The sequence below is a fragment of the Entelurus aequoreus genome, linkage group LG17 (genome assembly GCF_033978785.1).
Source record: "Entelurus aequoreus isolate RoL-2023_Sb linkage group LG17, RoL_Eaeq_v1.1, whole genome shotgun sequence".
In the NCBI taxonomy this organism is placed as follows: Eukaryota; Metazoa; Chordata; class Actinopteri; order Syngnathiformes; family Syngnathidae; genus Entelurus; species Entelurus aequoreus.
Genome location: NC_084747.1, coordinates 16,978,265 through 17,005,447, shown reverse-complemented (window position 1 = coordinate 17,005,447; position 27,183 = coordinate 16,978,265). Strand labels below are relative to the sequence as shown.

General features: G+C 33.1%; 1 protein-coding gene across 1 annotated transcript in view; it reads right to left on the bottom strand.

Moving 5' to 3' along the window:
- Nucleotides 1-27,183, bottom strand: part of slc4a4a (solute carrier family 4 member 4a) — a 191,087-nt gene that overhangs the window by 135,836 nt on the left and 28,068 nt on the right. Inside the window, exons 3-4 of the mRNA XM_062025094.1 lie at nt 26,359-26,432; nt 3,159-3,320 (exon numbers count right to left, since the gene is read on the bottom strand). Coding sequence (XP_061881078.1) covers nt 3,159-3,320; nt 26,359-26,432 — 236 coding nt within the window. The remainder of the gene's footprint in view (nt 1-3,158; nt 3,321-26,358; nt 26,433-27,183) is intronic.

Here is a 27,183-nt window from a genome sequence, read left to right as displayed (position 1 = left end):
TATGAGGCATAAATAACCACCTGAGAACGTGCCTGGTATGTTAACGTAACATATTATGGTAAGAGTCATTCAAATAACTATAACATATAGAACATGCTATACGTTTACCAAACAATCTGTCACTCCTAATCGCTAATCTCAGTTTTTATAAGTTACCGCCAATGTTGAAATGATCAATTTTCATAAGTACGGAAGTAGTAGCAGGTAGCATCTTTTTTTTCGCACACATGACCCGCCCCCGCCAAATTTTTATTGGTTGACGCGTGTGTGTGTGTGTGTGTGTGTGTGTGTGTGTGTGTGTGTGTGTGTGTGTGTGTGTGTGTGTGTGTGTGTGTGTGTGTGTGTGTGTGTGTGTGTGTGTGTGTGTGTGTGTGTGTGTGTGTGTGTGTGTGTGTGTGTGTGTGTGTGCTGATATACGTCTAGTCTCTTACGTGAATGAAATAAATAATATTATTTGATATTTTACGGTAATGTGTTAATAATTTCACACAAAAAACTATGAAAAAAACTGCGATTTATAATCCGAAAAATACAGTAATTTGGATGCATTGTTTTATTTATTTTTTAGATTATATTCTAAACCTAATAGCGGTTTAGTATTATGGGGAAAAAAGTCCCTAATGATTACCGTTATAACTTCATTGTTTTAACTGTAGATCAGTGGTTCTTAACCTTGTTGGAGGTACCGAACCCCACCAGGTTCATATGCGCATTCACCGAACCCTTCTTTAGTGAAAAATAAAATGTTTTTTATTTTCAAATTCAAGACAGTTATGTTTTTTTTTACTGGTGCGCAAAATGAATCGTGCATTAACATCACCTTGTTCAAAGAACAAAACCAACAGTGCATGAACTCGCAACAAATTACACACCTGCAAATCAGTCTGACTTCTGCTGTTGCCGTATCCATAAAGCCGATAGGGAGAAGTTTTTATTTACACGATGAATCGGGTGTGGCTTGACCTCCGCGGCGGCGGCTCCGTCGATCCCCTGAGGCCGACTCACCGAACCCCTAGGGTCATACTTGCCAACCCTCCCGAATTTTCCGGGAGATTCCCGAATTTCAGTGCCTCTCCTGAAAATCAACCATTCTCCCGAATTTCTCCCGATTTCCAGCCGGACTTAAGGCACGCCCCCTCCAGGTCCGTGCGGACCTGAGTGAGGACAGCCTGTCGTCACGTCCGCTTTTTCTCCATATAAACAGCGTGGCGGCCCAGTCACGTTTTAACATCTACGGCTTTTGGCGAGTGCACAACTGCGCACACAACAAGAAGGCGACGAAGAAGACACAGTCATGGCGACGACGAATGACAGAATAGAACGAGGATGGACAATTCAACCCTAAACTCACTCCTTTCCTGCAAATTAAATGTCACAGATGCTGCCTGTAATAGAGTGATCGAAGTTGTTTGTTGCCATCTCCTGGTGAATGTTGGGTATAGTGTTCTGTGGTTACTTTTTGGTTGGCCAACGGTTTACGTTGTATTGCGCACCCTGACGGCAAGCGTGGGAGTCGGTTCTGAAGTATGAAGTAAAGAGACGCCTGGTTATTGACTCCAACCCAGAATATTACACTGCCCATACCTATGCTCCTTCAAAGGCTGTGCTACTGGCTGCAAAGCATTGCACTTTCAAATACAACAATGAGTAGAGAGGAGTGTTATATGTGTAAAAAAAATGAACACTGGAATTCAAGTATTTCTTTTATACATACATACATACACGAAATACTTGAATTTCAGTGAAATCTCCCGAATTCGGAGGTCTCAAGTATGCCTAGGGTTCGATCGAACCCAGGTTAAGAACCACTGCTGTAGAGTCACTACACCAGGGGTCACCAACTTTTTTGAAACCAAGAGCTACTTCTTGGGTACTGATTAATGCGAAGGGCTACCAGTTTGATACACACTTAAATGAATTGCCAGAAATAGCCAATTTGCTCAATTTACCTTTAACTCTATGTTATTATTAATAATTAATGATTTTTATCTTTGTGGAAACACTGATCATCTTAATGATTTCTCACAATAAATATATATAGAAACAGATAAATATCAATATGCAACACTTTTTTAAAATATTTTCTCTAAGTGCACATTTTTCAAATTGAACATTTTCAAATGATCACTTCTAAGACAGTCTTGTGAAATCACAATATCCCATTTTAACTAGCTAGCCACTAACATTTTTTAACAAATCATGAATTGCTTTGCGCAATGTTTGTACAAATAATAACTCATGTAAAATTCAGAAGTCAACTTTCAAATTTTTAAATAAATCATGTCACACTTTGAACTGGACACCAAATCTGTTATCTGTTTCTTTGTCAGTTAGTGGGAAGCCTGGCATTGCATAGGTATATGTGTTTAAAAATCCTAAAATCATTTTTAAGGTTGTATTTTTTCTCAAAAATTGTCTTTTTGAAAGTTATAAGAAGCAAAGTAAAAAAATAAATGAATTTATTTAAACAAGTGAAGACCAAGTCTTTAAAATATTTTCTTGGATTTTCAAATTCTATTTGAGTTTTGTCTCTCTTAGAATTAAAAATGCCGAGCAAAGCGAGACCAGCTTGCTAGTAAATAAATAAAATTTAAAAAATAGAGGCAGCTCACTGGTAAGTGCTGCTGTTTGAGCTATTTTTAGAACAGGCCAGCGGGCTACTCATCTGGTCCTTACGGGCTACCTGGTGCCCGCGGGCACCGCGTTGGTGACCCCTGCACTACACAATAATAAATGCATGTTCTAATTTCAGGGTTTTAATTTTGTACGGATTAAATGAGCATTCATAGGGTTATCGTAGAATAAAAAAGAACATGCCATTTTAGCTGTTTTTATCAACGGCGGACTAAACACGCACACAAAGACGGAGGGGCCAAGGGCAAAAAAAAAGCATGAGAATCAGCCCCCGCGGGAGACTCACATCAGCAGCTCGTACAGTACGACTGTACCCGGGCGGCCATTACTGCGAGTGGCAAGTCACTCCGCTCTGTCCACTCGTCAGTCAGCGGGACGCGCCGCGCTATTTCTGGACGCAAAGTTGACTCAGCAACTTCTCAGCGCAGGGGGGAGGGGTTCGCCATGAATGGGCGCAGCAGCGTCCAGTGGAGAAACGGACGCCGGCCTTGATGGGCTCCGACACGGCGTCCATCGCGACTTACCGAGGGGCTTGAGGATGCTGTTGCCGACATCCTCGTTGTCCGACTTGTCGGACGTGTTCTCCGTCTTCCTGTCCTTCTGGCCGCCGGTGGGCCGCCGGCGGTGACGCCTCCGCCGCCGATAGCTCTTGGGCACCCGCACGCCGATGTAAACGGTGTGGTGACCTGCAAGGACGAAAAAGCCATCTTTTAGACAAATGTCGAGGAAATTTAGCGGCGCTTTTAAGAAGCGTTGACATTTAGCAAATCTGCACAAAACATCAGCCAAAAATAACCTCGAGTCGGGTTCCGCACTCTCACGTGGCTCGCAAGCGATCCGAGGGAGCAAAGCGTGGGCTTACAGAGGTCGCGGTGGGCTGTCAGAGCAAATATTTGGACAGACGACAAAGTAGCACGTAATGGCGAAGCCGAGGAAAATGGCGACGAGGCGCTTTGGCACCCGACGCAGTCTGACCCAGAGTTTATCTGTATGTACATCACTTTCAGGGTCATTAATGGCACAGAGAAGAAAAGTGTTTGCGGATAGCACACCAGTCAAGTGGACTTTAATGCCAATGTGCTAACACGGAATATTTACTAAATACAATACAGATAGCTTGAATCTATGTATACATTTCGTACTGCTGGGACACTTCCTTATTGTAATACAAAAAAATGTTGCATTGTTTTACACCGCCAAAAAGCATGAATATATACCAAGTATGAACTCCGATCAATTTTGTTCACAAAACACAATCCACAGTTTAATTTGTATCATGTTGAAATTTTGTGTGTTTGGAACAAAATATGATGTCTCAACATGGGCAAAAAATGTTAATCATCTGTTAAATTTTGATTAAGTTATGGTATTATTTTATTTGTATATTTAGAAAACACAATACAGATAGCTTGAATCTATGTATACATTTCGTACTGCTGGAACACTTCCTTATTGTAATACAAAAAAATGTTGCATTGTTTTACACTGCCAAAAAGCATGAATATATACCAAGTATGAATTCCGATCAATTTTGTTCACAAAACACAATCCACAGTTTAATTTGTATCATGTTGAAATTTTGTGTGTTTGGAACAAAATATGATGTCTCAACATGGGCAAAAAATTGTAATCATCTGTTAAATTTTGATTAAGTTATGGTATTATTTTATTTGTAGATTTAGAAAATACAATACAGACAGCTTGAATCTCTGTATACATTTCTTACTGCTGGGACACTTCCTTATTGTAATACAAAAATATGTTGCATTGTTTTACACTATCAAAAAGCATGAATATATACCAAGTATGAACTCCGATCAATTTTGTTCACAAAACACAATCCACAGTTTAATTTGTATCATGTTGAAATTTTGTGTGTTTGGAACAAAATATGATGTCTCAACATTGGCAAAAAATTGTAATCATCTGTTAAATTTTGATTAAGTTATGGTATTATTTTATTTGTAGATTTAGAAAATACAATACAGACAGCTTGAATCTATGTATACATTTCGTACTGCTGGGACACTTCCTTATTGTAATACAAAAAAATGTTGCATTGTTTTACACCGCCAAAAAGCATGAATATATACCAAGTATGAACTCCGATCAATTTTGTTCACAAAACACAATCCACAGTTTAATTTGTATCACGTTGAAATTGTGTGTGTTTGGAACAAAATATGATGTCTCAACATGGGCAAAAAATTGTAATCATCTGTTAAATTTTGATTAAGTTATGGTATTATTTTATTTGTATATTTAGAAAATACAATACAGACAGCTTGAATCTATGTATACCTGGTATACATTTCGTACTGCTGGGACACTTCCTTATTGTAATACAAAAATGTTTTGCATTGTTTTACACTATCAAAAAGCATGAATATATACCAAGTATGAACTCCGATCAATTTTGTTCACAAAACACAATCCACAGTTTTATTTGTATCATGTTGAAATGTTGTGTGTTTGGAACAAAATATGATGTCTCAACATGGGCAAAAAATTGCAACCATCTGTTAAATTTTGATTAAGTTATGGTATTATTGTATTTGTAGATTTACAAAATACAATACAGACAGGTTGAATCTATGTATACCTGGTATGCATTTCGTACTGCTGGGACACTTCCTTATGGTAACACAAAAAAATGTTGCATTGTTTTACACTGCCAAAAAGCATGAATATATACCAAGTATGAATTCTGATCAATTTTGTTCACAAAACACAATCCACAGTTTTATTTATATCGTGTTGATATTCGGTGTGTTGGTAACAGGATATAAGATCTGAACATGGGCGGAAAATTGTAACTCTTTGTTAAATTTTTATCAAGTTATGGCATTTTTTTACTTTTAGATCTGTAGACTCATTTGAGCTGAGACTATCCCTAACTTGCATGCTACATGTACATAGACATTATTATAAACAACTACTCGTGTCCACCTTGTCTTGTCATAGAACAAAGACCAGACTTGTTTGCAGACAGCACACCAGTTAAGTGGACTTTAATGCCAATGCCAAGACGTAATATTTACTAAATACGGTACAGACAGGTTGAATCTATTTATACTTGCCGCTATATAGCGGTATATATTTTGTACTGCTGGGACACTTCCTCAATGCAATACAAAAAAATGTCGCATTGTTTTACACTGCCAAAAAATATGAATGCATACCAAGTATGAATTCCGATCAATTTTGTTCTCAAAACACAATCCACAGTTTTATTTGTATCGTGTTGATATTCTGTGTGTTGGTAACAGGATATAAGATCTCAACATGGGCGGAAAATTGTAGCTCTTTGTTAAATTTTTATCAAGTTATGGCATTTTTTTACTTGTAGATCTGCATTTGAGCTGAGACTATCCCTAAATTGCATGCTACATATGCATACCGTATTTCCTTGAATTGCCGCCGGGAATATAGTATTCGCCTGCCTAGAATTACAGCCGGGTCAAACTCGTTTCGCAAAATAATTAGCGCATGCTTGGCACTTCCGCCGGGTCAAATATGAGTCATTAAATGACTACCGCCTCCTGGTGGTAGAGGGCGCTAGTGATCCTTCTTGTGACTACCAGTACTGCAGGAGACCGGTACTGCAGAAGAAGACAACAAGCAGCAAGCATGAGCAGCGATTGTTTGCTTGCACTTTTACCATGGAGGATTACATATCTAAAATAAAACCGTTTTCTAAACTGGACTTTCAATCGAAGCAGGAGGTAATATTTAAAGGAATATCTCCAGAGACTTTTAAAACTGAAGAAAGATAAGAAAGACTGCCTTTGATCAGAAGCAGCTGCACATGGACCCATTTACAAGTAAAGGTAAGATCATAATAACGTTTTTTTTATTAAATGTGCTTTTCATGATAAGGTAAACGCCGGAGTGAGAAGAGGTTTTAAAATAATTAGCGCATGCTTGCCCATTCCGTATGGTTTTGGTAACCGCAGGAGTGAGAAGAGGTTTTAAATTAATTAGCGCCCCTGCGGCTATTCAAGGAAATACGGTATACATTATTATAAATAACTGCTCTTGTTCACCTTGTCTTGTCATAGAACAAAGACCAGACTTGTTTGCAGACAGCACACCAGTTAAGTGGACTTTAATGCCAATGCCAAGACGTAATATTTACTAAATACGGTACAGACTGGTTGAATCTATTTATACTTGCCGCTATATAGCGGTATATATTTTGTACTGCTGGGACACTTCCTTGTTGTAATACAAAAAAATGTTGCATTGTTTTACACTGCCAAAAAGTATGAATACATACCAAGTATGAATTCCGATCAATTTTGTTCTCAAAACACAATCCACAGTTTTATTTGTATCGTGTTGATATTCTGTGTGTTTGTAACAGGATATAAGATCTCAACATGGGCGGAAAATTGTAACTCTTTGTTAAATTTTTATCAAGGTATGGCATTTTTTTACTTGTAGATCTGCATTTGAGCTGAGACTATCCCTAAATTGCATGCTACATATACATATACATTATTATAAATAACTGCTCTTGTTCACCTTGTCTTGTCATAAAACAAAGACCAGACTTGTTTGCAGACAGCACACCAGTTAAGTGGACTTTAATGCCAATGCCAAGACGTAATATTTACTAAATACGGTACAGACAGGTTGAATCTATTTATACTTGCCGCTATATAGCGGTATATATTTCGTACTGCTGGGACACTTCCTTGTTGTAATACAAAAAAATGTTGCATTGTTTTACACTGCCAAAAAGTATGAATACATACGAAGTATAAATTCCGATCAATTTTGTTCTCAAAACACAATCCACAGTTTTATTTGTATCGTGTTGATATTCTGTGTGTTTGTAACAGGATATAAGATCTCAACATGGGCGGAAAATTGTAACTCTTTGTTAAATTTTTATCAAGTTATGGCATTTTTTTACTTGTAGATCTGCATTTGAGCTGAGACTATCCCTAAATTGCATGCTACATATACATATACATTATTATAAATAACTGCTCTTGTTCACCTTGTCTTGTCATAGAACAAAGACCAGACTTGTTTGCAGACAGCACACCAGTTAAGTGGACTTTAATGCCAATGCAAGGACGTAATATTTACTAAATACGGTACAGACAGGTTGAATCTATTTATACTCACCGCTATATAGCGGTATATATTTCGTACTGCTGGGACACTTCCTTGTTGTAATACAAAAAAATGTTGCATTGTTTTACACTGCCAAAAAGTATGAATACATACCAAGTATGAATTCCGATCAATTTTGTTCTCAAAACACAATCCACAGTTTTATTTGTACCGTGTTGATATTCGGTGTGTTGGTAACAGGATATAAGATCTCAACATGGGCGGAAAATTGTAACTCTTTGTTACATTTTTATCAAGTTATGGCATTTTTTTACTTGTAGATCTGTAGACTCATTCGAAATGAGACTATCCCTAACTTGCATGCTACATGTACATATACATTATTATAAACAACTGCTCTTGTCCTGTGAGCTCAAATTGAGGGAAAACACTCATAGTACGAGACAAAAGGCTTTATACAGAATGAGATCGCTTTCAAATGCGGTCTTTTGGAGCCACGCGCTGACTATGACCCAACCAGGAAGTGTCCAAACCCCCTAAATAAAAAAAAAACAATGGCTCCTCTTGAAACACAACATTCATTATTCCCGCTCACAACAATGGGTGGTGTTTAAGAGGGCTTCATTGAAATGCAACAAGGTTTTTGGCAGTCCTATCAAGACGCAACCCGTCGGTAGCCGTCGGGCCGCGGCAGACAGAACCAGCATGGCCCGCACTCGAACTGCTGACCGCGAGGCTTTGGGTTCAACAAGGATGGCACCTCGCTGGTGTTTATGCCACAACACCGCAGCGCCACATCAATGGAAGCCCCCACGTGCATCCCTGCCGAACACGTTTTATGACACAGAAAATGATCTGTTGAGTCACCACGGCGCCCAAAAGTGGTGTGAAAACCACATACGTGATCAAAAGGGACCGTGGTCACTGGCCACAACATTAGGTACACCTGATGACAACCTGTGCAAGAGCTCTAACTTGTTTAGGTAAAAAACATTGGGGGTTTTTTTAAGTTTAAATGCATTAGAAATACATTATCCAATCCATTTTATTTCTATAGCACATTTCAAAAAAAACTATAGAAGTTTTGCACAGAAGTTAAGACAAACATACTAGAAGAGTCAGTAATATAAAACATTTAACTATAAAAGAGTAAATAGATAAAATACATCAGAGAAAATAAAATGGACTAAAAATCACACAACTCTCATGCTGGTTTAAAAGCCAAAGAGTAAAAATATGTTTTAAGACCTGATTTAAAAGTCATTAAGGAGGGATCTGTCCGAATAACAATAGGGATATTGTTCCAAAGTTTTGGAGCTACAGCAGAAAATGCCAATCAAAGAAATTATTACATGTTTTGGAATTAAATTAAATTAAATTAAAATTAAAATTAAATTAAGCGGTAGAAAATGGATGGATGGATGGATAAATTAAATCAAATTAAATCAAATTAAATCAAATTAAATCAAATTAAATCAAATTAAATTAAATTAAATCAAATTTAATTTAATGTAATTTAATTTAATTTAAGTGGTAGAAATGGATGGGTGGATGGATAAATTAAATTAAATTAAATTAAATTAAATCAAATTAAATCAAATTAAATCAAATTAAATCAAATTAAATTAAATTAAATTAAATCAAATTAAATCAAATTAATTCAAATTAAATTAAATTAAATTAAATTAAATTAAATGTAATTTAATTTAATTTAATTTAATTTAATGTATTTTAATTTAATTTAATAAAATTGTATTAAATGTATTTTAATTTAATTTAATTTAATTTCAAAACATGTAATCATTTCTTTAATGTATTTCTAATGCAAAAAATGTTAGAGCTCTTGCACAGGTTTTCAATTTAATTTAATTTAAATATATATATATAAATGTAGAGCCCACTCTGAGACAATCAACAGTCATTTTTGCATTGTGGCAAAGTAGGACAAAAATTGCGTTGGCAATAATATTAATGATATTCGTGTTATTTATCACGTTTATATTCAGTTTCATTAAGTATATTTAGGACATAATCATCAAAAAAGATACATTTCACTGCATGCTCATTACAAGTATAACTATCGTCTATTAAAATGCTTTTGAGATATCCCCTCAAAATGCTTTAATTAACAGTTTTTCCAGGCTGTTTAGTGTTTTGTCAGTTTTTTAGATTCAAACAAAAAAACTCAATGAAAATGAAATACTTTTTTATCAATGTATTTTGGACAAATAGATACATCAAGAAAAGGATATGATCCTTATAGAAATGTATAAAACTATATTTTCTAATTGATAATAAGAATGTACTTTTTTTTTTAAATAACTGGTTTGATAGTGAATTGGTTAATATTTCCCGTAGTATATTGATTTCAAATTTTTGCATAATTTTGTTTAGTATTATAAATGCACTTTCAACAGGACAGATCCCTGTATTTTTGATGACAATAAAGATGTATATTCAGTTACATGATATTCTAAGACGGGGGTCAGCAATCCGTCTCTTTAGCGCCGCCCTAGTGGCTCCCTGGAGCTTTTTCAAAGACGTATGAAAATGGAAAAATATGAAAAAAAAATGTTTGTTTTGTTTTACTATGGTTTCTGTGGGATAACAAACATGACACAAATCTCTTAATTATTAGAAATCCCACTGTTTATATTAAACATGCTTCATTGATGAGAGTATTTGGCAAGCACTGTTTTGTCCTACTAATTTCAGCGATCCTTGAACTCATCGTAGTTTGTTTACATGTACAACTTTCTCCGATGCTGCCACAGAAAGACGTGTTTTATGCCACTCTTTCTTTCTCTCATTTTGTCCACCAAATGTTTTATACTGTGTGTGAATTCACAAAAGGTGAGCTTTGTTGATTATTTTTTTTACTGATTTGCTGGAGTGCTAATCAAGCATATTTGGTCAGTGCATGACTGCCAGCTAATTGATGCTAACATGCTATTTAGGCTAGCTGTATGTACATATTGCATCTTTGTGCCTCGTTTGTAGGTATATTTGAGCTCATTTAATTTCCTTTACTTAAGTCCTCTGTGTATTTATTTTAAATTTGCCTGGTTCATGACACATTGTCTGTATGTATTTTTGGCTGCATTCCTCATGGTTGTTTGTATGCCCTGTTGTTCCAGACCACAGCAAACGTTACCCAGCTTGCAAAGATGGTAATAAATCCATTATAAGAAGACAGCACGCTGTTTCCTTTGACTTGGACACACACATCTATATACCTTTGGCCATTCTGGGGCCAGTCATTTCCAGAAGTTATCTCATCCTGTGAGAAGCCTCCGTTTTACTAATGATTTCCAATGTTGCAAAAATGTGTAGAATAAAAATTAAAACATTTCTGTCAACGTAGATTTGAGTCAGCCTTTGATAGTAGGCTAATATAGATAATATAGACACTTACATCATGTGTTGTCTTCATTATAAGACTTATATAAGGCTTTTAATTTTTTGCGGCTCCAGACAGATTTTTTTTATTTTTTTTATTTTTGGTCCAATATGGCTCTTTCAACATTTAGAGTTGCCGACCCCTGTTCTAAGAAGATCAGTGGACAATTGATTAAAGTACAGAATACGTGTCCTTCTTTGGCGGGGGCTGTCGGTCTTTAATATCAGCAATTTTCTGAAGTTCAGCGGCGATTACGACGCGGAAAGACAAAGCAAATGTCAGCAGCGCCGCGACTAAAACGCCCGAGAAGCACAAATTACAGAACTGTTGATATTTAAAAGCCTTGTGGAGAGAATACCTCATGGCTGACAGTCATACTGCACCTACACACGGCTTTTTACTTCATATTTCAACTTCATTTCATTAAGACAAAAAACAGGTAGTAACTGAAATGGCGTCTATCTATTTATATATTTACTGCTACTGCTAACCAAAACAGCAGCACCTATCGAGGCATGTCACCCATTCTTGCTGTTGCTCTGCAATTCTCCATAAAAACACCTTTTTATTTCGTATTAAACTTGAGTTTGATTTGACTTATATTAACCAAGTGGCACTGTTTGTTAGTGCACTGAAGAAGAAGAAAAAAGCCAGCATATTTTACGAATAATAAAAACTGGCAGGTCAGTAGCCATTATTTCACAGTAAAATTAAAAGTGGTACTGTTTTTTTCATATACAAAAAAACTGGCAGTTCAGTTTCTAAAATTGTATCTTAAAAGTCATGTTTTTTCAATTTACAGTAATACACTGTAAAAACATTGACCCCAGATTTTACGGATAAAAAAGGGACAGCTCAGTCACCATAATTTGACTTTAAAATTAAAAGTGATACTGTTTTTACGTATACAGTAATGCGCATGGATAAACAACTGTAGATTATATAGTAAAAAAAAAATTATGATTAAAATAAAAACTGGCTTTTTACAGTAAAGATAACAGGTGTACTGTTTTTTAATTTACAGTAATGTATGTAAAATCAACTTCTGTAGTTTTTACAGGCAGCTCTGTCGCCAAATGTTACTGTAAAAATTACAGTCTTACCATTTTTCCATTTACAGTAATGCACTGTAAAAGCAACAACCATAGATATTACGATTAAAAAAAAAACTGGCAGTTCAGTTTCCAAAATTGTATCTTAAAAATCATGTTTTTTCAATTTACAGTAATACACTGTAAAAACAACGACCGTAGATTTTACAATTTTTTAAAAAATGGCAGCTCAGTCAGCAAAATATTACCGTAAAAGCCACTTGTTTTTCTATTTACAGTAATGGACTAAAAACGTCCGTAGATTTTCTGGTAAAAATGAGTCAGCTCAGTCCCCAGAATTGAACCGTAAAAATTTACTGTAAAAATTACAATGTTACCATTTTTCCATTTACCGTAATGCACTGTAAAAACAACGGCCGTAAATTTCACAGTAATAAACTAACAGGTCAGTAGCCAGAATTTGATCGTAAAAATAACAGTTATACCGTTTTTCAATTTACAGTAATACACTGTAAAAACAACGACCCCAGATTTTACGGTTAAAGAAGGGACAGCTCAGTCACCATAATTTTACTTTAAAATTAAAAGTGATTGCTGTTCTTACGTATACAGTAATGCACATAGATAAACAACTGTAGATTATATAGTAAAAAAAAATGACGATAAAAATAAAAACTGGCTGCTCAGTCGCCAGAATTTTACAGTAAAAATAACCGGGGTACTGTTTTTTTATTTACAGTAATGTATGTAAAATCAACTTCTGTAGTTTTTACAGGCAGCTCTGTCGCCAAATGTCACTGTAAAAATTACAGTCTTACCATTTTTCCATTTACAGTAATGCACTGTAAAAGCAACAACCATAGATATTACGATTAAAAAAAAACTGGCAGTTCAGTTTCCAAAATTGTATCTTAAAAATCATGTTTTTTCAATTTACAGTAATACACTGTAAAAACAACGACCGTAGAGTTTACAATTTTTAAAAAAATGGCAGCTCAGTCAGCAAAATATTACCGCAAAAGCCACTCGTTTTTCTATTTACAGTAATGGACTAAAAACGACCGTAGATTTTTCGGTAAAAATGAAGCAGCTCAGTCCCCAGAATTTAACTGTAAAAATTAACTGTAAAAATAACAGTGTTACCATTTTTCCAGTAATGCACTGTAAAAACAACGGCCGTAAATTTCACAGTAATAAACTAACAGGTCAGTAGCCAGAATTTGATCGAAAAAATAACAGTTATACCGTTTTTCAATTTACAGTAATACACTGTAAAAACAACGACCCCAGATTTTACGGTTAAAAAAGGGACAGCTCAGTCACCATAATTTTACTTTAAAATTAAAAGTGATTGCTGTTTTTACGTATACAGTAATGCACATAGATAAACAACTGTAGATTATATAGTAAAAAAAAATGACGATAAAAATAAAAACTGGCTGCTCAGTCACCAGAATTTTACAGTAAAAATAACAGGGGTACTGTTTTTTTTATTTACAGTAATGTATGTAAAATCAACTTCTGTTGTTTTTACAGGCAGCTCTGTCGCCAAATGTCACTGTAAAAATTACAGTCTTACCATTTTTCCATTTAAAGTAATGCACTGTAAAAGCAACAACCATAGATGTTACGATAAAAAAAAAACTGGCAGTTCAGTTTCCAAAATTGTATCTTAAAAATCATGTTTTTTCAATTTACAGTAATACACTGTAAAAACGACGACTGTATATTTTACAATTAAAAGAACTGGCAGCTCAGTCAGCAAAATTTTACCGCAAAAGTAACATTGTTACTCGTTTTTCTATTTACAGTAATGGACTAAAAACGACCGTAGATTTTTCGGTAAAAATGAGGTAGCTCAGTCCCCAGAATTTAACAGTAAAAATAACATTGTTACCATTTTTCCATTTACAGTAATGCACTGTAAAAACAACGGCCGTAAATTTCACAGTTATAAACTAACAGGTCAGTAGCCAGAATTTGATCGTAAAAATAACAGTTATACCGTTTTTCAATTTACGGTAATACACTGTAAAAACAACGACCCCAGATTTTACGGTTAAAAAAGGGACAGCTCAGTCACCATAATTTTCCTTTAAAATTAAAAGTGATTGCTGTTTTTACGTATACAGTAATGCGCATGGATAAACAACTGTAGATTATATAGTTAAAAAAAAATTATGATTAAAATAAAAACTGGCTTTTTACAGTAAAAATAACAGGTGTACTGTTTTTTAATTTACAGTAATGTATGTAAAATCAACTTCTGTAGTTTTTACAGGCAGCTCTGTCGCCAAATGTTACTGTAAAAATTACAGTCTTACCATTTTTCCATTTACAGTAACGCACTGTAAAAGCAACAACCATAGATATTCCGATTAAAAAAAAAACTGGCAGTTCAGTTTCCAAAATTGTATCTTAAAAATCATGTTTTTTCAATTTACAGTAATACACTGTAAAAACAACGACCGTAGATTTTACAATTTTTAAAAAAATGGCAGCTCTGTCAGCAAAATATTACCGTAAAAGCCACTCGTTTTTCTATTTACAGTAATGGACTAAAAACGTCCGTAGATTTTCCGGTAAAAACGAGGCAGCTCAGTCCCCAGAATTGAACTGTAAAAATTTACTGTAAAAATTACAATATTACCATGTTTCCATTTACCGTAATGCACTGTAAAAACTACGGCCGTAAATTTCACAGTAATAAACTAACAGGTCAGTAGCCAGAATTTGATCGTAAAAACAACAGTTATACCGTTTTTCAATTTACAGTAACACACTGTAAAAACATTGACCCCAGATTTTACGGATAAAAAAGGGACAGCTCAGTCACCATAATTTGACTTTAAAATGAAAAGTGATACTGTTTTTACGTATACAGTAATGCGCATAGATAAACAACTGTAGATTATATAGTAAAAAAAAAATTATGATTAAAATAAAAACTGGCTTTTTACAGTAAAAATAACAGGTGTACTGTTTTTTAATTTACAGTAATGTATGTAAAATCAACTTCTGTAGTTTTTACAGGCAGCTCTGTCGCCAAATGTTACTGTAAAAATTACAGTCTTACCATTTTTCCATTTACAGTAATGCACTGTAAAAGCAACAACCATAGATATTACGATTAAAAAAAAAACTGGCAGTTCAGTTTCCAAAATTGTATCTTAAAAATCATGTTTTTTCAATTTACAGTAATACACTGTAAAAACAACGACCGTAGATTTTACAATTTTTTAAAAAATGGCAGCTCAGTCAGCAAAATATTACCGTAAAAGCCACTCGTTTTTCTATTTACAGTAATGGACTAAAAACGTCCGTAGATTTTCCGGTAAAAATGAGGCAGCTCAGTCCCCAGAATTGAACTGTAAAAATTTACTGCAAAAATTACAATGTTACCATTTTTCCATTTACCGTAATGCACTGTAAAAACTACGGCCGTAAATTTCACAGTAATAAACTAACAGGTCAGTAGCCAGAATTTGATCGTAAAAATAACAGTTATACCGTTTTTCAATTTACAGTAATACACTGTAAAAACAACGACCCCAGATTTTACGGTTAAAGAAGGGACACCTCAGTCACCATAATTTTACTTTAAAATTAAAAGTGATTGCTGTTCTTACGTATACAGTAATGCACATAGATAAACAACTGTAGATTATATAGTAAAAAAAAAATGACGATAAAAATAAAAACTGGCTGCTCAGTCGCCAGAATTTTACAGTAAAAATAACAGGGGTACTGTTTTTTATTTACAGTAATGTATGTAAAATCAACTTCTGTTGTTTTTACAGGCAGCTCTGTCGCCAAATGTCACTGTAAAAATTACAGTCTTACCATTTTTCCATTTACAGTAATGCAATGTAAAAGCAACAACCATAGATGTTACGATATATAAAAAAAACTGGCAGTTCAGTTTCCAAAATTGTATCTTAAAAATCATGTTTTTTCAATTAAAACAGTAATACACTGTAAAAACAACGACCGTAGAGTTTACAATTTTTTTTAAAATGGCAGCTCAGTCAGCAAAATATTACCGCAAAAGCCACTCATTTTTCTATTTACAGTAATGGACTAAAAACGACCGTAGATTTTTCGGTAAAAATGAGGCAGCTCAGTCCCCAGAATTTAACTGTAAAAATTAACTGTAAAAATAACAGTGTTACCATTTTTCCATTTACAGTAATGCACTGTAAAAACAACGGCCGTAAATTTCACAGTTATAAACTAACAGGTCAGTAGCCAGAATTTGATCGTAAAAATAACAGTTATACCGTTTTTCAATTTACAGTAATACACTGTAAAAACAACGACCCCAGATTTTACGGTTAAAAAAGGGACAGCTCAGTCACCATAATTTTACTTTAAAATTAAAAGTGATTGCTGTTTTTACGTATACAGTAATGCACATAGATAAACAACTATAGATTATATAGTTAAAAAAAATGACAATAAAAATAAAAACTGGCTGCTCAGTCGCCAGAATTTTACAGTAAAAATAACAGGGGTACTGTTTTTTTTATTTACAGTAATGTATGTAAAATCAACTTCTGTCGTTTTTACAGGAAGCTCTGTCGCCAAATGTCACTGTAAAAATTACAGTCTTACCATTTTTCCATTTACAGTATTGCACTGTAAAAGCAACAACCATAGATGTTACGATAAAAATAAAAAAACTGGCAGTTCAGTTTCCAAAATTGTATCTTAAAATCATGTTTTTTAAATTTACAGTAATACACTGTAAAAACGACGACTGTATATTTTACAATTGAAAGAACTGGCAGCTCAGTCAGCAAAATTTTACCGCAAAAGTAACATTGTTACTCGTTTTTCTATTTACAGTAATGGACTAAAAACGACCGTAGATTTTTCGGTAAAAAATGAGGCAGCTCAGTCCCCAGAATTTAACTGTAAAAATAACAGTGTTACCATTTTTCCATTTACAGTAATGCACTGTAAAAACAACGGCCGTAAATTTCACAGTAATAAACTAACAGGTCAGTAGCCAGAATTTGATCGTAAAAATAACAGTTACACCGTTTTTCCATTTACAGTAATACACTGTAAAAACAACGACCCCAGATTTTACGGTTAAAAAAGGGACACCTCAGTCACCATAATTTTACTTTAAAATTAAAAGTGATTGCTGTTTTTACGTATACAGTAATGCAAATAGATATACAACTGTAGATTATATAGTAAAAAAAAAATGACGATAAAAATAAAAACTGGCCGCTCAGTCGCCAGAATTTTACAGTAAAAATAACAGGGGTACTGTTTTTTTATTTACAGTAATGTATGTAAAATCAACTATAGGCACAAATGTCACTGTAAAAATTACAGTCTTACCAGTTCTCCATTTACAGTAATGCACTGTAAAAACAACGACCATAGATTTCACAATAAAAAAAAAACTGGCAGCTCAGTCAGCAAAATATTACCGCAAAAGTAACATTGTTACTCGTTTTTTTATTTACAGTAATGGATTAAAAAACAACCGTCGATTTTTCTGTAAAAATGAGGCAGCTCAGTCCCCAGAATCTTACTGTAAAAATGAACTGTAAAAATAACAGTGTTACCATTTTTCTATTTACAGTAATGCACTGTAAAAACAACGGCCGTAAATTTCAGAGTAATATACTAACAGGTCTGTAGCCAGAATTTGATCGTAAAAATACCGTTTTTCAATTTACATGAATACACTGTAAAACTTGTATTTTTTAAATTTACGGTAACAAATAAAAATAAAAATGGCTGCTCAGTCGCCAGAATTTTACAGTAAAAACCAGGGGTACTGTTTTGCAATTTACAGTCATGCACTGTAAAAGCAACTTCTGTAGTTTTTACAGGCAGCTCTGTCGCCAAATTTTATCGCAAAAATAACATTTATTACTCGTTTCTATTTACAGTAATGCACTAAAAACGACCGTAGATTTTTTCCGGTAAAAAAAGAGGCAGTTCAGTCCCCAGAATTTAACTGTAAAAATTACAATGTTACCATTTTTCCATTTACAGTAATGCACTGTAAAAACAACAATCATAGATGTTACAATACATTTTTAAAAAATGACAGCTCTGTTGCCAGAATTTTACTGTAAAACTAAAAGTAGGACCGTTTTTAAATTCACAGTAATGCACTGTAAAAACGTTGGTTTTTTTTGTCTGTTTTTCACGGTAAAAAAAACTGGCTGCTCAGTGGCCAGAAATTTACAGTAAAAATAACAGGGGTACTGTTTTTCAATTTACAGTAATACACTGTAAAAGCAACTTCTGTAGTTTTTACAGGCAGCTCTGTTGCCAAATGTCACCGGAAAAATTACAGTGTTACCATTTTTCCATTTACAGTAATGCACTGTAAAAAAAAAAACGTCTGTCATTTTTACAGGCAACTTTTTCACCAGAATTTCACGGTAAAAATTGCAGTGGTACCATTTTCTCCATTTACAGTAATGCACCGTAAAAGCAACAACCGTAGATGTTACAATGAACAAAAAAAAAGTTTTTAATAAAGAAGAGTCCCAGCTGTACATTTTTACCACAAAAATAAAAGTGCTACCACATTTCCATTTACAGTATTGCACTGTAAAAACAACGACTGTACATTTTACGGGTAATCCCTGGCAGGTCTGTGGGCCAAATTTTACCGTAAAAATAACACTGTTACCGATTTTCAATTTACGGTAATTCGGTGTAAAAAAAATTTTTGCTGTAAAATTTTGCCAACTGAGCTGCCAGTTTTTTTCATGCTGACGTTACAGCATTAGGCCAGCAGGGCTTTGTTGCTGCCCAAAACAGCAGCACCTAAGACTTCGACTTAGATATACTGGTGGAAAGTGGGTAAAATTGAGTCCAAAGAAGCACGATTAAAGTCACCCGAAATGAGAACAAGGGCATCGGGGTGTTTGGTCTGTTGCCTACCCAGTGAGGCACATTCCATTCTTGCTATTTATCTGCATTTCTCCATAAAGTACTTCACTTAATACGAAGGAATACGCAACATTTGCCTCAATTTATGAGTTGCTTGAGCTTCTCTAGATGAAATACGATCAAATCCTGGATGTTTTCTCTGGATCTGCACGTAAACGAAGCGATTCCTTGTTACGTTTTAATGGTTCATTAAGTCGTTTGTAACGTACGGACAAACTTCTCGGGCTTTTAGGTAACAATGTAAAGGCGCTGGCAGACAAATAGAGAGAGGATGTCGCTATTAGCGCTGATAGACGAGCAGTAAAAGCTAGCGTGAAGCCATTTGCAAAAGAAGGCGATGCTACGGAGGCGAGAAGCGGAAAAAAAGAGCCGAGTCAGTGCGCTGGAAAGGAAGATTTGCACACAGCTCCGAGCAGCTTTGTGCGACTACTTCCTCTTCTTTTCTCCGGCCGGGATGAAGAACTCATTTCGGAGCTGAATGATGTGAAATGGTCGCGTTGGCAAGAAGGAGGTTTGTTTAGCCCGCGGCGGAGATTTCTGAGCGGAGGCAACGCCGGGCGCTGGTTGCCCGCGGTAACCAGCAGCGGGACCGGCCCCTGACCAGCAGGGATGATGGCAAGGTGCCACCGAGCGTGGGCCGCATGTTAATGCCAAACTGCTTTGAAACATTGGCCTTAGTTTATACCTCTTTTCTTAGTCCGGATCAATACTAATAGGAGATGTAGATGACGTGTTGAATTGTGCAAAATGATAAACATGTGTTGCTTCGTAGTCCAACTCGTTACACATGTTCAAAAAAACCAACTAATTACGGTTCATCTGATAAGCAAAAATAGAATGTCATTTTGATTTATTTTTTTTAGGTTGAAAAAAATCTGAAAAAGCAAAGTAAAAATAATTTCAAGCAATGAATCAGTCAAAAATAATATTCCTGTGGGGGAAAATAACATACATATGACGAGTTCATTGAAATGACTTGAGTTCAATGAATGAATGAATGAATTAAATTAGAAATTAAATAAATCAATTACTTTTATGACAAATTATCGTTGTATATATGTATTTTGGGTAACACTTTATAACAAGTACACACTATTAATAAATACTGAAATAATAATAATATCATCATCATCATCAGCCATTGTCAGTCCACTGCTGGACGAAAGCCTCAGCATGTTTCTGCCATAGTGAACGATCTCTAGCTGCTCCCTGCCACTGCACTGTTCCCCAATATTTGTCTATGTCATCTCGCCATCTCACTCTTGGTCTTCCTCTATTTCTGCTCCCATCCATGGGTCTCCATGATGTCATTAGGGAAGTCCATCTATTATCTGTATTATTGTATGTATTATCTAATAATAATGCATTAGTAAATACTAATACAAATGTATGCTATTAATGCTTAATAATAAATAACTTATATTATATATAAATATATATAATATTTTTAACTGCACCTATTACTTAATAATATATATATATATATATATATATATATATATATATATATATATATATATATATATATATATATATATTTTTTTTTTATTTTTTATTTTTTTATTTAATATTATTTATTTAACATTATTTATTACTATTTTATATGACTATATATATATATATATATTAATATTATTATAATATAGGTTGCAATATAATGGAATGTGTTCTGCATAACTTTGTATTAGAATTTACTAATACTTAATTAATGCCTACTAGTAGCTTAATAGTAAACTAACTTATATATTAATAAATATTCTGTAACTGCACCTATTGTTATAAACTAAATAATACTTAAATATATATAGTATATGTATATGTATATATATATATATATATATATATATGCATATATATATATATATATATATATATATATATATACATATATATATATACATACATACATACATACATATATATATATATATATATATATATATATATATATATATATATATATATATATACACACACGTGTATATATACATATATATATACATACACACACAAACACATATATATAGTACATACCTGATTGTAAAAATGCTAACTCAATCATTTATAAAGTATACAAGATCATCTATAAATATATAAATATATATATATATATATATATATATATAAATATATATATATATATATATATATATATATATATATATATATATATATATATATATATATATATATATATACATATATATATACATATATATATATACACATATATATACATATCTATATATATATATATATATATATATATATATATATATATATATGTATATATATATATACATATATATATACATATATATATATATATATATACACATATATATACATATATATATATATACATACATACATACATACATACATACATACATACATACATATGTATGTATGTATATATGTATATATATATATATGTATATATATATATATATATATATATATATATATATATATACACACACGTATATATACATATATACATATATATATATATACATACACACACACACACATATATATAGTACATACCTGATTGTAAAAATGCTAACTCAATCATTTATAAAGTACCGGTATACAAGATCATCCATTAAGCATTGTATAGAGAAGTTTATTATCAATAGGTAAAAAATGTATAACTGTGTTTATAAACGGCATACTACTGAGTAATGATGTCGGAAATATGCATTATAAATGAGGAAATCAGTAATGATTTATTAATGCCTAATACTGTGTACTTGTGATAAGTGTTTCCTCATGTTTTTAATTATTATTATGAAATAACACAAATAGAAACAAAAAAGATTTTTAAAATGTCAGGTATTCAAAAATCGTGTACTATTTGTGGTTATCTAAAATTGTTCTATAAATCCGTCTTTGAGAGCCAAGAAAAGTGCTATATAAACGTGCTGTGTTGTTATTATCCTTAGTATTATCATTAATATCACATTAAATACATTATTGATCAATGTGCGGTCGATGGATTATTTTTTTTTAATCACACTTTTGAAGTGTGATTAATCGGATTAATCACAGTGAATTACTTGCCGGCATGATCTTTAAAAAAAGACCCTAATATTTGTACACAAATGCAATATTATTGTCAGAATGTGGTACACAAATGTTTTTTTAACGTTTTCCTTGAACGCGTGTCATTTATTGGCATAAAACAGTTTGATCTAAAGTCCCGTCAGAGTTGACTCTGAAGTGAAATTTGTCATCTTTGACTCACGCATCCACCTGATCACTGACTGTGTAACAACCTCTCAGGTGTGCATTTATAGATGATTCATGCAATCATTCTTTGTGATTAATTTCTACAGCCCTAACTGATAACAGCACAGTTCCAGTTTAATTTGTTACAGTAGTTACAGTTTGTCAACAGGAGCAGCATTAGGGAAAAGACTTTGACCATTTTTGCTGAGTTGAGCAAAACAGTTGTAGGCTTTGGTTAAACTGGGGGTAGGCAACCATGCGTCTCTTTAGCGCCGCCCTAATGGCTCCCTGGAGCTTTTTCAAAAATGTATGAAAATGGGAAAAGGTGAGGGGAAAAAAAAAAAATTTTGTTTTAGTAGTTTTTTTCTTGGAGGACAAACATGACACAAACCTTCCTAATAACTAGAAATGTTTACATCAAAGATGCTTCACTGATGAGAGTATTTGGCGAGCGCCGTTTTGTCCTACTAATTTTGACGGTCTTTGAACTCACCATAGTTGTGTGGACTGTGCCGCGTCAGTTTGTCCACATGTACAACTTTCTCCGACGCTGCCACAGAAGGACAAGTTTTATGCCACTCCTTTGTCTCTTTTTGTCCACCAAACTTTTTATGCTGTGCATGAACGCACAAAGGTGAGCTTTTGTTGACGTTATTGACTTGGGGGAGTTATAATCAGGCATATTTGGTCAGTGCATGACTGCAGGTTAATCAATGCTAACATGCTACTTAGGCTAACTGTATGTACATATTGCATCATTATGCCTCGTTTGTAGGTATATTTATTTAATTTCCTTTACTTATGTCCTCTGTGTATTTATTTATATGTGCATGTCTCATGACACATTATCTGTATGTATTATTGGCTGCATTTCTCATAGTTGTTTGTGTGCCATGTTGTTCCAGACCACAGGAAATGTTACCCAGCTTGCAAAGATTGTAATAAATCCATTAGAGGAAGACAGCCTGCTGTTTCCTTTAACTTGGACACACATATCTATACCATTGGCCATTCTAAGACAGTCATTTCCAGAAGTTATCTCATCTAGCTAATATAAACACTTACATCATGTGTTGCCTTCGTTATAACACTTATATAAGACTTTTAAAATCATTTTGATAGTAGGCTAATATAGATAATATAGACACTTACATCATGTATTGCCTTCATTATAACACTTATATAAAGCTTTTAATTTTTTGCAGCTCCAGACAGATTTTTTGGGGGATTTTTGGTCCAATATGGCTCTTTTAACATTTTGGGTTGCCGACCACTGGGTTAAACTGAGAGAATCCATTCATTTTTGGTGCAGGTCCAGATAAAAGTGCTTATCCATTTTTCTTTCCTTGAACACGGTCTGCACCCCACATGGTGCATTCCTGTTATATTCTTAAAGAAGTTGCCGTTAAGTCTATTCCTTTTGCAATTCTCCTATTTCAAGTTGTCAGTGGTGCAGCTTAGCTTTAGCTTAGCTTAGTTTACTGTAGGTGCTAGTGAGCATTGATTTAGTGGGTTGTGCCAAATGGTTTTAAAAACGTATATTGTAGTTGTTTAACATTGTAAATATTTTTCAACACTTCCGAAAATAGACATTATGTTATGTCACATTTTACACGTTGAAAGCATGTGTCATGTTTTTGTTGTCTTGTCTTTGCAGGAGGTGAGTGGGCGGGGCGGGGGGGATTAATAGCGAGGTAAACACACACGGGATCACATGTTCGGCGAGTTTTCTTTCACGCCACGCCGCTAAACAGTGTGGGAAAGTGTAGAATGTGGCGCCTGTTCATCTGTTGGCCACCAAGCTACCACTTTGACTCCACCCAGAAATAACATTGCCATACATTTTAATTAGTTGAATTAAAATGTATTAATTAATTTTAAATGTTTTATTTTTTATTATTATATTCTTTGTAAATAAAATACATATGTCATAGAAATAGAAATATACGAATACTGAAGGTAAAATAAATAAAAAAATTGTACTATAACATAAACATTTTAATTGACTGAATTAAAAATATAATCATTATTTATACATTTAAATATATTAATGAAATACTAGTAGTTTTTTTAAACTATTACATTGTTTGTAAAAAAAAAAAAAGTATACATAAAGACATACATGCCTATATATTTAATATATATATATATAAATATATACATATATATATATATATATATATATATATATATATATATATATATATATATATATATATATATATATATATATATATATATATATATACATATATATATATATATATATATATATATATATATATATATATATATATATATATATATATATATATATATATATATATATACATATGTCAAAAAAATATTAAACAAGAGTACTAAAGGTACAAAACAATAATAGAACGATAATATTTACACACACGCACATTATAATGGATTTAATAAAAAATTATAAATAAATATTTATTAGTTTTTTTAACTATTATATTCTTTGTGAAAAAAAATTATGTCAGAGAAATAGGAATAAAGAATATTAAAAGTACAAAAGAGTAATAGTACTATAACATTCACACACATTCTAATTAGTTAGTTATTTTTAGAATTGAAATACAATAATGAAATATTTGTATTTTTGTATTATATTCTTTGTAAATAAAATACATACGTCATAGAAATTATATATATATATATATATATGATTCAAAAATAGTACTATAACATACACAAACATTTTAATTAATTTAATTAAAAACATAATAATTATTTATATATTTCAAAATATATTAATGAAATATTAGTATTTTTTTAACTATTACATTGTCTGTAAAAAAAATTGTATACATATACATACATATATATATATATATACATATACATAAATATATATATACATACACACATATATGTATATATATATATATATATATATATATATATATATATATATATATATATATATATATATATATATATATATATGTCAAAAAAGATAAAACAGGAATACTAAAGGTACAAAACAATAATAGAACGATAACATTTACACGCACACACATTATAATTCATTTAATAACAAAAATATAATAACAAAATATTTGTTTGTTTTTTAAACTATTATATTCTTTGTGAAAATATGTCAGATAAACATAAATAAAGAATATTAAAGGTACAAAAAATAAAGTTGAATTTAAAAAAATATATATAATAATGAAATATTTTCATTTTGAAATCACATTGTAAAAAAAAAAGTATACGTCATAGAAATATAAAATAAGAATACTAAAGGTACAAATAAATAATAGTACTATACCATTCACGCACATTTTATGTTATTAAATTGAAGACATATTAACGAAATATTTGTATTTTTTACTTATTATATTATTTGTAAAAAAAAAATGTCATGTGAATATTAAATAAGAATACTAAAGGTACAAAAAATAGTAGTACTATAACATTCACACACATTTTAATCAATTTAATTAAAAATATAATAATTAAATATTAGTATTTTTTAAGAAGTGTATTAGTAAAAAATATATGTCATTGGTATATAAAATAAAAATACTCAAGGTACAATAATAAAAATAATAATAATAATGATAAAAAGGCACAAGGAAAGTTTAAAAACAAATACAATCACAAATATTTAAAAAAAAATTCTACCAAATTTTACAAGAATTTTGAAAATAAAAAATATAAAGAAACAAATTATGAAAATACAAACCAATATCATAAAATACCCCCAGAAATGCACAAAAATCCCAAACAACTTGAAAATATTTTTTCTAAAATATGATACCGGTAAGTTACAAAATAAATACCCAAAAAATTCTAAATAATTACAAAAAATATGATACATTTTTTAAAGAATATAAATAATTTATAGTTATTTATTTGTACTACTATTACACTGTAATGAAGCACACAATTAGGATATACTTCCACATATATTTAGGAATAAATGCCACCATTGCTTCCCTGGACAATAAACATGATAACCCCCACCAAGTGCCCCCAGCGTGGCGTGCAACTCACCCTCGACCTCCTCTTGGTCGCAGATGTGCTTGACTAAAGACGCCCCTCGGTCCAGCACGGCCTCGTCCTCCATCCTGTAGTAGTAAAAGAGGAAGAAAGACTGCTCACACCTCTCCTCCAGTGACAGCGTGGAGCCATAGCGCTTTGGCTCGTTCACCTGCAGCAAATTGGGACTGGGGCTCAGTCTGGTGCTGCTGGTGGCGCTCATGTCGGCGCGCCCCGAACCTTAGGGCACATAAGTCGGCGGGGGGGGGAGGCCGCCCCCCAAAACGCCTTGCGAGGCCAGCGTGAGAATGTGCGCCGTCCTTGGCGAGGGCAAAGTGCACCGGCACGGTCGTGGACCTAATCTGCCGCAGGGGAGGTGAGCGACAGGACAGGAAGTCTCTGCTAATTGGCTGTGATTGGATGGCGTGGCAGCTTTGCGCGCAATGTAAACAAAGATATTCATGACGAGGTGCGTAAAAGAGACCAAAACACTCGCTAATTAGCCACACGCCCATTACAAAGCCTCTCCATATGCTCAGCTTCCTCCCCCCTCAGAGACAAACGGTCTGTCTACTCATCCGCCCTTACAGGATTACGCCGGCTTTGCTCCGACGACAACACGGGCGCTCGTAGCAGGAACGACAAAACCTGGCGAAGGGTTAAATAATATGTAACGCCAGCCGGTGTAATGAGGCGTGGAGTACATAGTCTGCAGTACTAATAATGTTTAACAACATGTCAGGAGGAAAATAATCAACTGGTAGTCGGACTATGGAAGGCAGAGAATGAGTCCATGTTTTGCTGTCGACTATGGGCTGTGATTCTTTGGTCCCTTCATTA